Source organism: Echinops telfairi, unplaced genomic scaffold (assembly GCF_000313985.2).
Source record: "Echinops telfairi isolate 266 unplaced genomic scaffold, ASM31398v2 ScPeMD7_3;HRSCAF=10, whole genome shotgun sequence".
Lineage (NCBI taxonomy): Eukaryota > Metazoa > Chordata > Mammalia > Afrosoricida > Tenrecidae > Echinops > Echinops telfairi.
In genome coordinates, this window is record NW_022103899.1 from 11,615,378 (window position 1) to 11,629,336 (window position 13,959).

Here is a 13,959-nt window from a genome sequence, read left to right on the forward strand (position 1 = left end):
CTTTATTTTTATAAGTAATTTCAACTTAATTTTATAAACAATTGTTATATTTGAACTTACTATTTTTCATCCATTCTATTTTTGTTCTTTTATTTTTATCTTCATGTTTTTATGACCCATGTTTCATTTAATGAAAAATACAATCTTTTAAACTTTACTAATTTTTTAATTAGTCATTCTTTCATTTGAATTTCCTTGAAACTAATTTCTGCTAATTACAGTAGTATGAAAAGATGGAATCTCTTTAGTACTCACACAAATAACTTCCAAATCTTCCCAGAATTTGATGCTGTATTCTGAGAAATTCATTCTTGAGTAATACTAACACCTTTATTCATTTTCTTTCTTACAAATAGTTATTTTTCATTTTTCACTAGTCATTTACAATCAACAATTCAATAGATATCTTCATTTTTATGTTCTCTTTAACTCTTATCAAAACACACCACCATTGATATACTCATTTTCCTTTATCTTATCAACTCCTAACATAACATTATCCAAAATGTTCTTCCTCTCCACTTATCTTTAATGGTTCTACACTTATCTTTAATGGTTACACAAGGGAAAATAAGCAAATTATCCTTGATTTTTCCCTCTTCTTAATCTTTACATCTAATAAGTTAATGAGTCCTCCGTCTCATCCAATTTTGTTCCGTTGCTTAACTATTGCTTAATCTCATGTTGCTGTCTTTTCCTCTTCCCTAGACTTGAAAAGATTTATCACAGCATACCTCCTTAGGTAACTTCACAAACTAATTGCAGATTTCTTTCTTTCTAAAGCACTGAATTGTTCTCACACATGATCAAAACACCAGGGCAATAAAACTCTTTAGTTCTGAGGGTTGTAGTTCATATACGCATTAGGTTTATTTTAAACTGAATATGTGTCTCTCTGTGAGTTTTAAATCTAAACAAAACAGTAGCTTCTGAAGGGACTGGGCAAATCAAGTAAATTCCAAGCAAAGAGATCAGCTCAGATGTTATGGCAACTCTGTTTTGGAGATTCCATTTGGGCAATATTGATAATTTTTTCAAAGAACACAGGATGGTCATGGGGACCTATTAGAAATAAAATTTAAAATTGCACTGGTGATAAAAAAGGTCAGGAAAATTGCATCCAGGATCCCACCCCTCCACCCCCATGTACCCCACCGATGAAGACGATGCACCTGCTCTGTCTTTGAGGGTTACACATGTTGTCCTAGAAGAATTTCATTGGGGTGGTTTATCCTATTCACCCTAAAGCCCAGATCTTGCCCATCAAATTTCTTTGATTTTTTTTCCTCCATTCAACATGATGTTACCCATTGGTTCATTTGTGAGGATTTGGCCTTCTTTACATTATGGTGGATTATAATGTAATCCATCTCATTATAAGATTTGAGTTTTATTAACAAATATTTCAAGTCCTCTTCACTTTAAGCAAGCAAGGTTATGTCATCTGAATAGTTCAGGTTGTTAATAAGACTTCCTCCAATCCTGATGCCATTCTTCTTCATATAATTCAACTTCTCATTATGTGCCTAGCATAAAGATTGAATGAATGTGGTGAAAGGATTCAAGACAAGACTAATGTACAACTTTCTTGATTTTAAACTAGCAGTATTCGCTTGTTCTGTTTATACAACTGCCTCTTGATTCTAGTACAAGTTCCACATGAGCACAAAGAAGTGTTCTGACATCCCCATGCCTCTCAACACTATTCATAGTTATGATCCACACAGTTGAGTGCCTTTGTATAGTCAATAAAGGAGAAGGATCTTGCTAGTATTATCTGCCTTGAGCCAAGATCAATCTGACATTAGCAATGAGATCCCTTGTTCTGTCGTTTTCTGAATCCAGTTGGAACTTCTGGGAACTCCCTGTCAATGCCTGCTACAATCTTTAGATTAGCTTCAGCAAAATTTTACTTGCATGTGCGTCAATGATATTGCTCTATAATTTCCACATTATTTGGGTCACTTTTCTTTGGAATGGGTACACATATGAATATTTTCCAGTCAGTTGGCCAGCTCGCTCTCTTCCAAATTTCTTGGTATACAGTGGTGAGAGCTTCCAGTGCTTCATCATATTTTTGGCACATTTTAACAAATATTCCATCAATCCTCAAACCTTGCTTTTGCCTAATGGTTTCACTGCAGCTTGAACTTATTCCTTCAGTATCATTGAATATTGCTCATATGCTACTTCCTGAAATGTTAGAATATTGACAAATTCTCTTTGGTGCATGATGACTCTATGTATTCTTTTCATTTTCTTTTTATGTGTCCTGCATTAATCAATATTTTGTCCATAGGCTCTTTCAATATTGCAACTCCAGGTTTGATTTTTTTCTTTTGTTCTTTCAGTTTAAAATGTGCTGAATGTTTTCCTCCTTTTTGGTTTTTTAACTCTAGGTCTTAGAACATTTTATTATTATATTTGACCTTGTCTTCCTGAGCAGCTCTTTGATATTTTCTCTTCAATTCTGATTTCATCATTTCTTCTATTTGCTTTAGCTACTCTATGATAGGAGACAAGCATTCTACCATTGACCCACCAATGTCCCTAGCTGCTCTATGATGAAGAGCAAGTTTCAGAGTCTCTTCTGACATCCACTTTTATCATCTCTCTTTACTATCTTTTTAGTGACCTCCTTTCTTCATAAATGATGTTCTTCATGTCATCCCAGAGCTCATGATGTCTCTGTCATTAATGTTCAATATAGCAAACATGTTCCTCATATGTTCTCAAAATTCAAGAATATACTCTAGGTTGTGTGTTGGCTTTCTTGGATTTGTTTGCATTTTCTTCAGTTTCAAGCTAAACTTAAATATGAGCAGTTGGTGTTCTGTTCCACCATCATCCCCTACCCTCCTTTTAGCTGCTAATATTGAGCATCATTTCTTCCCATTGATGTAGGCAGCTTGATTTCTGCATATTCCATCTGGAGAAGTCCATGGGAACTGTCACTACCCATGTTGTTAACAAGAAAGGTATTTGCCATGAACAAGTTGTTGGTCTTCCAAAATTCTATCATGTGATCGCAAGTTTATATCTATCATCAAGACCATATTTTCCAATTACTGTTTCTTCCTTTATGTTTCCAACTTTGCATTCCAATCGCTAATAATTATCAAGGCATTTTGATAGCATGTTTGAACAACTTCTGAGTGAAAACGTTCTTGTTGGTAGAATTCTTCAATTTCTACATCACTAGCTTTAGTGGTTGGTGCATACATTTGAATAATAATTATTTTTATTGGATTTCCTTGAATCCAGATGATAAAATCCTATCATAATAAGATTGTACTTCAAGATAGATTTGAAATGTACCTTTTGAGAATGAATTGAAAGCCATTTCTCTTGATTATATCATTCTCAGCCTAGTAAACCATATGATTTTCTGAGTCAAAACAGCCAATAGCAGTCCATTTCAGCTCACTAACACCTAGAATATTGTTTTTTATGAGTTCCATTTCATTTTTCATTTATCTATAATTCATGCATTCCAAGTTCTGATTATTAATTGATGCTTGCAGCTGTTTAATCTCATTTTGAATTGTGCCTAAGAAGCAAATGAAGATCTTGTAGCTTTCCTCCTGCAGACTTTCCTGCATCTGCATCATTACTGTCCGCTTTACTCTTCCGCAGCCAAATCTGAGTGCTCCCCAACCTGAGCGGCTTATCTCCTGGAACAGTTTCTGACAATGTTCTGCTGCTATTCATTAGGCCTTCAGTAAGGGACAGTGTTCGATTGCTCTCCACATGGATTTCAGCGTTTAATCTTCCAGAGTACGCAGTCTGTTTTTCCTTCATAATTCTGGAAGTTCTTCTGAAGTCGGTTCACTTGGGATGAAATACCAGTCACATAGGTTCCAGCATCCCAGTAGCGTACAAGCCACTATAGTACAACAACTCGATGGCCAAGTGATGACCTCATTCGTTAGCTTCAGTTATAATCTCTTCTCAATAACTCATAACAAAAATCCCATAGTTGTCTTCACCTCACAAATGGAAAACCTGTGAGAAAACCCTAAAAGGAAGCTGGAAAAATGTAAATGATACTGTGTCATAGTGAACAACGCTGTGGTGGTACAATGGCTAAACACTCAGATATGAACTCAAAACTCAGCAGTTGAACCCACCAGACACTCCAGGGGAGAATGGTGTGGCAGCCTATTTTCATAAAGATGACAGTGGCAGAAGCCCTGTAAGGAAGTTCCGTTCTGTCCTAGAAGGTCACTATGACGCAAAATTACTTCAATAGCAATGGACTGGGATGCAGTAGTGAAATAATTGGCAAAGATGTCACCTTTGGAAACTAGAGGAAAAACACACATGTACACAGTTGTATATATACACATATACACATATTGCCTTAGCTTATTATGCTGCTGTAGCACAAATAACACAACAGGCTATTTGTTGTTGTTGCTTGCTTCTTTTTACCTTTCTTAGTGTGATTTGAGGGGAAGTTCACAGAACAAGTTGGCGTTCCATTCAATAATCCTTACATATTTGGGCTCATGGTATTAACTGTAGCTTCAATAATGTGACAGCACTCTTCTCACTTCTTTCCTATGATTATTGTTTCCATTGTCCTTCCGATCATCTTTGCCTTTGAGATTTATTCCTGGACCATTGCTGCTCTTTTGATGTTGTATGATTGATTGCCCTGAGTTTATTTTTCCCCAATGGTACTGTTCATCATACAGGCTGCTTGTGGTTTGAAAGTTGAGCACAGAGGTGAGTTCAGTTCCAGGCCTGAAGAAGGTTTCATGGGTTCAACCAATCTCTAGCAATCAGTAAATTTGGTTATTTATTTCTTTATTATTAATTTGAGAGTGCTCAATGTTTTTTCTTAATCTGTAGAGGACTCCCTAGTATGATCCCATTCAAAGTGGTCAGCAGTGATAGCCAGGCACTGTCTAGTTTTTCGGTCTCAAGGTCATGAATGTGGAGGTCCATATGACCCAGTTGTCCTTTGGACTGGTTTTTCCTATGTGTCTTTGGTTTTTTCACGCTGCCTGGCTCTAGATGAGGAAAGACTAATAGTTGAACTGTGGCTGACCTCCTTCAAGTTTTAAAGACTCCCACTACACACCAATGTAGATGGTAGAACTTTGTAGATTTTGATATGCTAACTGAGCTTGACACCCAATATCCCCCTCAGACTAAATAGTTGGCACACTTTTGTGCCTTATTTTCTCTATATACGTGGACATATTTCTAGCACATACAGATAGATATTTAGAAATACTTTATAACAGATATACTTGTTAGTGGTTGTAGTCCCTTTTGCCTACAAATACAAGTCCATTTTGCCAGTCTGCTTATGTACCCACTTGTGGATTAATGCTTATTATTGATAATTCAGGATTTACCTTTGTTGTCTATAACTCTTGGGCACCTATCCACATCTTCTTTTAGAGCGATTGTGTTGGTCTCACCTAATTGTAGATTGCCTTTCTCTTCTGCCATAGCATTTGCTATTACTTAGTATTGGATCAAAAGGAAGTCCTTTAAACAGGACAAAGGAAAACTGCCTGGTTTAAAATCAAGAAAGGTGTGCATCTTTTCACCATATATAGTATCCTTTCACCATATATAGTCAATCTTTGTGCTAGGCAAACAATCAGAGAAGCGAGGTTATATGAAGAAGAAGGATCAGAGGAGCATGATCAGAGGCAGGTTATTAATAAGCAGAGACATGTAGATGACACAATCTGGCTGGATGAAAATGGGGAGGACTTGCTTTTGAACACAAGGATGGCAGCCCCCAGTATGGATTCCAGCTCCTGGTAAAGAAAACCACACTTCTCAAAGCTGGATCTGTAGATAACAACAGAAAGAAGACTGACGTCATCCAGAAATTACATCTTGCTTAGATCCACAATCAATATTTTTGGAAACAACAGTCGAGAAATCAGATGGTATATTGCCTTAAGCCAGTGGTTCTCAACATTCCCAAAGCCGGGTCCCTTGAATAGTTCCTCATGTTGTGGTGACGCCCCACCAAAAAATGATTTTCATTGCCACTTCCCAATTGTAATTTTGCTACTGATATGAATCAGACGATCCCCGTGAGAGGGTCCTTCGACCCCCAAGGGGTCGCGACCCACAGGTTGAGAACCACGGCATTAAACAACTCTATCACGGGTGACCTCTTTACATGATTAAAGAGCAAAGATACCACTCTAAGAACCAAGGTGTGCCTGACCCAAGCCGTGGTATTTTCAACTTCCTCATGGGCGTATGAAAGCCGGGCATTGAATAAATCGATTCAATTGAATTATGGTGCTGGCAAAGAATACTGAAAGGACCATGGACTGCCATTTTTTTTCTTGGAAGAAGTACAGTTGGAATGCTTCTCAGAAGTGAGGGCGATGAATTATAATGATTAACTGATGTGCTTAACATAGCACCTGGAGTTTGCAAATTCTCAGAAAATGTATTTACTAACTGGTCAAGAAATAACCGAGAAGGTCAAGGAATCTGGAGGGTTAAACCCAAACTACTGACAGTCTCCATTCAAAGTACTTAATCTAATGAGCTCTCTGAAGGCAGGGCCCTTTTCATGCTTTATCCTTTTGATCCGGAGGAGGCGGCGGCGGCGGGCACTGTATCCGGCTGAAGCAGAGGAGGAAGAGGGCAATGAGAGAGAGAAAGGAAGGCATCACTGAGGCGGCAGCAGTCCAGAGAAAAGACAGGGAGAAAGGAAAGCAAGAGAGGGGTCAGGAGGAAGCCACCGAGCCTGTAACAGATCCACTGCGCTCAGTGTCTTCAAGATAAGTCAGAAAGCCAGGTCTCCCGCCGTAGAATTCCATACAGCCACCCATGGCTGCTCTGTGAAGGGAATTCGCCTTCCTCAGAGACCCACAGGGATCAGACTGCTTCTCACCCACCAAGCTCAATCCCATGGGGTTTTAAGGAGGCATAGAAGTTTCTAGGGGGAAGAAGGCCCCCACCGCGGACTGCCTCCAATGAGGGGACTGCGTGGTGATCAACCGCAGGCCCCGGAGCCCCACCTTTCCGAACGTGGAACGCAGCGGGTGGAACGCAGCAGAGGGCGCGGCGCGCACAGCACACTGGCACTGGTCATTGGGCCCGGGCCGGGCTGGCGGACGGGGCCTGGGGGCGCGGAGCTGGAGGGACCGGGCCAGTCATGGAGCTGTACCTCAGCTCTTGCTCCAAGGTCGCAGACACCGCAGCCCACAAGACGGCCACCATGCTAGCTGCAGACAGCCAGCAGTGCGGAGACGTGAGTGGCAGCCCAGGGAGGCTCGCTGCCCAGGCGGGCGGGATGGAGCCCACCTTAGACGGGAACCAGTGTCAACCGTCAGGATCCTCGCGCCCTCGAGCGGCGGCGCGGGCGGCACAGTTAGAACTGGCTCTGGACCGCCCAGGGAAGAGCTGGTGGCCACCCTGGAGCAGGAGACCTCCAGGTGTCCCCGGAGAGAGGGCAGGCTCCTTCCATCCCGAGTCTCTGCCGCTAGGTTTGGTGAAATGGGCCCTGGTGGTGAAGTGGTTATGCCATGGGCAAGGAAGCAGCAGCTCCGCGCAGGGAAAGGCTGGGCTTCTGCTCCCCTGACCCATTCCAGGCTCAGACAGCCCCAAGGGCATAGATCCCATGGCCTGGAAGGTTGAGTTTTGAGTTTTATTGGAAGGTATCAGCCCTTTGAAGTGAGAATAAATACACTGCTATTGGCCTAAACGAATGTAATTCCTCAGAAATGACAGAATCTCTCCCATTATATCTGACAGGGTGCGCACAAAACTCATTTGCCAGGGATCGGAGCTGCTCAGCTATTGGATCTCCCACTGGGGGTCAAGTTGCCTGTGATCCCAGGAAGCAACACTGTATTCTATACGACGGGTTTATGTGAAAAGGTACAGGGCTGTCTAATTAACATACCCCACTTTTCTTGACCTACTTCTCATAGCTGTGAAATTGAGAGGGTAAATCGTGAAAAACCCTGTAGTGGAATTTGCGTTTAATAGTGACTGGAAAACAAGCAAACCCACATTTAACCTAAAGCAGCATTGCAATCACGTTTCAACGTGTTCATCTTGTATGGTATGGGTAGAATCATGGGCCAGAAAGTTCACACTTTCAGTCTTGTCTTTTATTTTATAATTTAAGAAAGCTAAGTTATGTTTTTTTTAAATCAAACTTTATATCATTTAGTGAACTTCGATTTATTTAGAAATATGTTTGATTGAAAGATAAGTTAACAGTCGTGGCTGGCATTTACTTATGCCACAATATCAACCCAAAATAGCTCTCATTACAAAACATTTTGTTCTGATTTGGTTTTGAACCAAATTCAATTTCACACACAAAGTTAAGGCTTTAGGGAACTTCATTTTCTGCCCCTTTGGATTTCCTCTAAAATTGCTCCAACTTCCCCATCCAGTCTTCTCTCCAACCCAGAGGTTCTGGGCTTTAATACCCACCCGCATGTACCAGGGGGATACTTCTGGATGTCTTTTGTCTCTCAAACCTTGGCATACCCTTTCTTCTTCTTCATCTATGGATTTGGCCTGCCCTTCAAGACCCTCTGTGAACTCTTTCCTAAGTCTCTTTACTCTGAGTTTGGAGCATCTCACTCAACACTTGTTCACACAAGGTTGTACTGTAGTTTATATGTGTACTAGTACTTCTCTCAAACTTGTTCATGATTTTAGTCATCAACCTACTTGCCCCCAGCCTCTTTGGCTAAGTGATCAGTCCTGACGGAGGTTTCATTGTCTTGATGAACAGCTAGGGTAGATTGAAGTTAACACTTGACTGCTCCTACACAGGAGAAAGCTGTGGCAGACAGCTTCTACAAAGAGAACAGCGTTGGAAACCCTCTGGGGCAGTTGTACTCTGTCCGAAAGAGCCGCTGTACGTTGAGATCGACTCAATGGCAACAGGAGGTGGAGTAGTTACTTTAATCACACAACTTCTACAAAAAAAGAATTCTAAGGGATCCCTTTACCCTTCCGTACGCTCTCTATGATGTCATCAGAGAGGAGTACAAAATGGGATCAGATGTGATTGGCCTGATAAATATCATTTCTTGAAATGTGTTTTGCTGCTGCTAAAATACAGTTTCTCTTTTTGAAAACCAATATAATTAGAATAGTGCAAGCTAACTAAAAATTAACCAGCCTTACACAATTTACTGTCACACCTCCACACCATTTTCCTAAAACATGCTTGAAAGCTAGTTCATTACTATTGATTGTGCTCCTTTTTAGTGTGTAAATGTATTCATATTTTGACTGTTCCTCAAATATATTGCTTGCTGTAATGGGATTTTCTCTTCTCTGTAAAACATTTGTGTGTGAACTGCTTTTTTATATGTTCTCTCTACTAATCATTACATTAAACCAAGCTGAAAAATATATTCCTTTAACCATAATACAACCCACTATTTCCTTGAAGACTGACTTTTTGAGATTGTTTTCTTTCAGCATAATCTCAATGAAGTCCTACTTTACAGCTGCTGTTTTAAGATTAGTTGTTTGTTTGTTTGTTTTAAGGGTAACCAGTTTTTTAATTAACAACAGAGGCCTACACTTGGCTGTGTAGTGAGTGTCTTTGTTAAAAGGTCAGTAGCTCAGGTTTGATTTTGAGAAAACTATGCCTGTCTTACCATAAAGTCAACATCTATAAAAGAAAAACAAAACAGCTAAAATGGACATCTAAAAGAGATGATGTACTACTTATCTCCTTATGCTTTTTATTGTTTTTCTTTTGAAAGCCAAGGATTTTCTATGTAGTAGAATGATACAATCTGTCACTAAATTAAGACATTGCCCTATGTAATATCTTTCTAGCTCCTCTAGAAATTTTTGATAATCGATATCTTGATTTTGGTTTCTAAGAAATTTGCCAAGGAAATGTTTATATGGAAAAGGAAAAGCGGGATCCTATCTGGATCTTATCACCTGCCCCTTTGCTCACATACAAAGCATCTACTTTGCAAGGGCCCTGCAACACAGTCTAATATATCTGTTCTGGAATTGGACTGAGGTTATGGTTGTAGCAAGAATGAATACAAAAGCCACAGACTGGAACCTGGAGGCAGGTCTAGTTTGGTGTGAAGTGTTGTGTGATCGTACACGTTGGGTTAGATGGCTGTAAACATCCTCACCTATTCCTACTGTAGTTCACCTGAGCCAGTTCCTGTTTTGAAATTGTTTGGGACTTAGATTTCAATTTTTTTACTGGCTAAGCAAACTTGAAAAGAAAGGATACAAAAGCAACATTAAGACAACTTGGATCGCTACTCCTGTCTCCCACCCCCACCCCCTCTTTTTTCCCCCCAGAGATATTCCCATAAACCTTTATCATCATCATCTTTCTTTTGAGAAATGGACAAAACTTCACATTATAAAAACTCACTTTGCACTGACAAAACACACATCATTCCTCTGTTTCCTGAATGCTACCTCCCCGCACTACCATGATCCAGTTCTACCTAGCATTGGTTCTCTATCTTCAAAAAGTTATACCTTCTTCTGTTCCTTTATTATTTCTAGCCAGGGGATAATGAGGATCAAGTAAGGAATTAATTGAGTAAGGTTGGGTCTTCCAAATAAGGGCGATACAGGGAAAGAGACAGTTCACTTTGTTCAACTGATATCTTTATGTTGTTAGTTCAAACTCTCCTCGAATGCTTTATTTTTAATGAACATTCGAGTCACTTCAATGAGTGGTATTTAAAAATCAGAAATAATTGTGTATTTATATATATTTTTTTACATTTTTGCAGCTTTTTCGACCTTCTTATGATTTTAACCTGACAGATCCTTATTGTCGACTTTTGGAAAACCAGTATAAAAATCTCCATGATCCACATTTAAGGGAATACTACAAACGAAAAGATATCCTGAGGAGGCTGAAGAAAGGTGGCTATATCACCAGCAATAATAAAGTAGGTTGAAAATGACTTCTTGCTAATCAGTGCAAACCGTCAAGAATCCATGTAAACTTGCCTCTGTACCTCACCAGGGGCAATGTCTCTCTCACCTTTGAGTTGGTCATGGGAGAATATTTAAATGGAAATTCCAAAAAGTAATTAGTGTCTGGGTCAAGGAAATTAGGCAACTCATTTCTGAATGAAACTACTTTCTCTTTGATAATGTTAGATGATTATATAATGAATATTTAAAGATTATATAATAATCTTTCCAGCTATATCATACACTTCTTTTTCTGTCTCTAGTGGGGACACACATACATCAAAGTTTATATCCAATTTTTTTAAATTGAGGCAAAATGGAAACCTAGCAAAATATGCAATGTGATATAATACACACTTTGGGGGATTAAGTATTATTATTGCATTAATATTTTATTTTAGTACCAATTTCTGCTTATGAAATCCCTTAGTATGGTATAAGCCATATTAATTAAGGATTACTATCAAGATAGAAAATTCCTTCTGATTAAGTTTTATATAGATATTGCTTAGAAATTGTTATCAAAATGTGTTATTACTTTTCATACCAAATGAACATCAAAATTTTTCCATTTTTCTATTGGGAAGTAATTTCAATAATGTTTAAAGATGTCCATTCATGCATTTTTGTTTTGTTTTAGATTGTATGTTCCTTGAAGGAATGGAATAAGTATAGGCAATATCTTACCAGTTTAAAATTAGACTTTGAAAGAAACTATTCTAGAGAGCAAGTAAGTTAAATATTTAAGATTTCTTTTCTTTTCAATTTTAGAGCAAGAATAAACGCTATTTACTTCAATTTAGTTGGAATGTAACTGAGCACATTCCAACTCATCTTGACCTTATAGAACAGAGAACTATAGGGCTTTCAAGGATATAAGCTTTAATAGAACAATTAAACACTTAATACTTGGTCTTTTACTTGCAGAGTGGCTGTTAGGTTTGAACCATCAGCCTTGCATTGAGCAGCTCACCACTTAATTGACTGCTCTCCAAGGGTTATTTCTAAAGCAAAAATCACTGCCATCATTGGTTCTGACTCTTAGTGACTCTCTATAGGGTCTCCCAGAATGTAATTTTTACAGTCACAGACAGGCACATCATCTTCCTCAAAGTGGCTGATCGGTTTGAAACACCAAATCTGTTCTTAACAACCCAATGCCCGGCTCACAGCACTGCCAGGGCTCTTTAGAGGTCATTATGTTGAACCGAGAAGAGAAATGGGACCAGGTCATCTATTAACATGCTAATGATAACTGGCCTAATTCAGTCAATAAATAGTTACTCAGATGTATTTCTACATGAGCTGGGATGAATGGGGAAAGTCTACTGTGACAGCAAGATTTTCAGCTGGAACCTCAGTAAATTGAGGACTAACCAAGGAACTCCACGAATAGCTACATCTCTTACAATTGTTTCTGTATGTGCCGGCCAGACAAGGGAAGAAAGGGGGAAATTTACAGAAGGAGGAAAAATCAAGATGAAGGGGGCAAAGCAAGATGAAAAGCAAGGGATGGGGGCGGTCTTTCCTCTTTAGCTCCAGGCTATTGCTGCCCTTCCTTCACTTCCCTGGAACCATGGGGAAGCTATGGCCATCTGGTGGAAACCACCTTGGTTTGGGTGCATTAAAGGAGAGCCTATGGGTCATATCCCCCTTGGGGCCGGAAGGCATCACTGAAAATATGGTCTGAGTCAGCCTGTTTTACATTTGCCTTCTGTGCTGTACTGCGGTCTCCTCAGATTTGCCTTGCCTTTCGTGCCTACAAACAAACCTGGTCTGTGGTGGGAGGGGTGCACCCATCATCTGGGTGGATTACATTGAACTCCTAGCGTTCCTCTGTTCACTTGGTGGCTGTTGTGGGGCACCAGGGTGACTCGCCTCTCTCCTATTCAGGTAATCCAGGAATCATTCCTCACTTTAGCTGAATTCACTGCTCCACCCTCAAATTCTCTCTGTTCAGGTTCAACTCACCTACTGTTCATTCCTCTTTGTCTTCCTCATCTAGTTTCTGTCCATCTTTGTTGAAGAGGGGGACGTCAATGTAGCATGTCTGTCTAAGACACCATCTTTCACTCTTTGTCTGTACTATACTTTAAAAATATTCTACACATCCCAAATTTACCCTGGTCTATACTTAAGATTTTTCTCTTCCATTTATCCTATATTTTGTTTCTCCAGAATGGCTAGAAAGGTAAACTAAGTAATTTTTATTTTCAAAGAAAGAACTATTAATCTGAGTCTAATTGGTCTGGAATTGATTACAAATAAACTTAAAGACAGTTTAACAGAAATAATCATTTATAGATTATTTGAATTTTGTTAAACTCTAAATATAAAAAGGGCATATCAAAGACACTTTTTCTTTTTCTTATTTTCTTTTAAAAAGATATACAGACATACACATGTATTTTTTATTTCTTATTAGAAAATGCTTACAAAACGACTAAATAAACTGCAGGAAAATTGTCACCTCTCTGAATGCTGTCATGCTGAACAGTTCCAAAACTGGCTGCTACAGGAAAGAGCCTATTCTTTTAAGGACCACGAGCGATTAATAAGGCACAGGTAAGATCAATGCCAATGTGTCTTTTATGCATGTCCTGCAAACCAAATCTGTTAGGGAAATACAAGAAAAAGTGGAAAACCAGATTCAAAGAGTACAAGGCACTATTTATTCCCTTATATCCTTCTATCTCAAAGTGGAGAGCTGAAGGAGGGGAAGCCAGTAGATAAAGAAAGTGAAGCTTTGTTGATAAATATAGAAAGGGCAGTTTTTACCACAGATGTCAAGGCCTTTGGGAACTCAAGAGGTACGTCAAATTAACGACTGAGGGAAAAATCAGATGGAAGGCATTTTTCCCACAGGAGAAAAGGTAGGGAAGTGTCTTTAGCACATGCCTCAAGAAAAGCAGAGTTTTGTTTTTGTTTTTAATCTTTAAGGTCTGACGGTATTAAATTTGAGGAAGTTAGTTTAGTGTGAGGTCAGAAAAAATTATCTGATACAGCTTTAGCTTGTGC

The 13,959-nt window shown here is 39.2% G+C and overlaps 1 protein-coding gene across 1 annotated transcript in view; it reads left to right on the forward strand.

Annotated features, from left to right (window-relative positions):
- Window positions 1-7,150: 7,150 nt before the first annotated feature.
- FSIP2 (fibrous sheath interacting protein 2) overlaps window positions 7,151-13,959 on the forward strand; it is an 83,750-nt gene continuing 76,941 nt past the window's right edge. Inside the window, exons 1-5 of the mRNA XM_045296519.1 lie at window positions 7,151-7,246; window positions 7,750-7,875; window positions 10,752-10,913; window positions 11,582-11,671; window positions 13,367-13,506. Coding sequence (XP_045152454.1) covers window positions 7,151-7,246; window positions 7,750-7,875; window positions 10,752-10,913; window positions 11,582-11,671; window positions 13,367-13,506 — 614 coding nt within the window. The remainder of the gene's footprint in view (window positions 7,247-7,749; window positions 7,876-10,751; window positions 10,914-11,581; window positions 11,672-13,366; window positions 13,507-13,959) is intronic.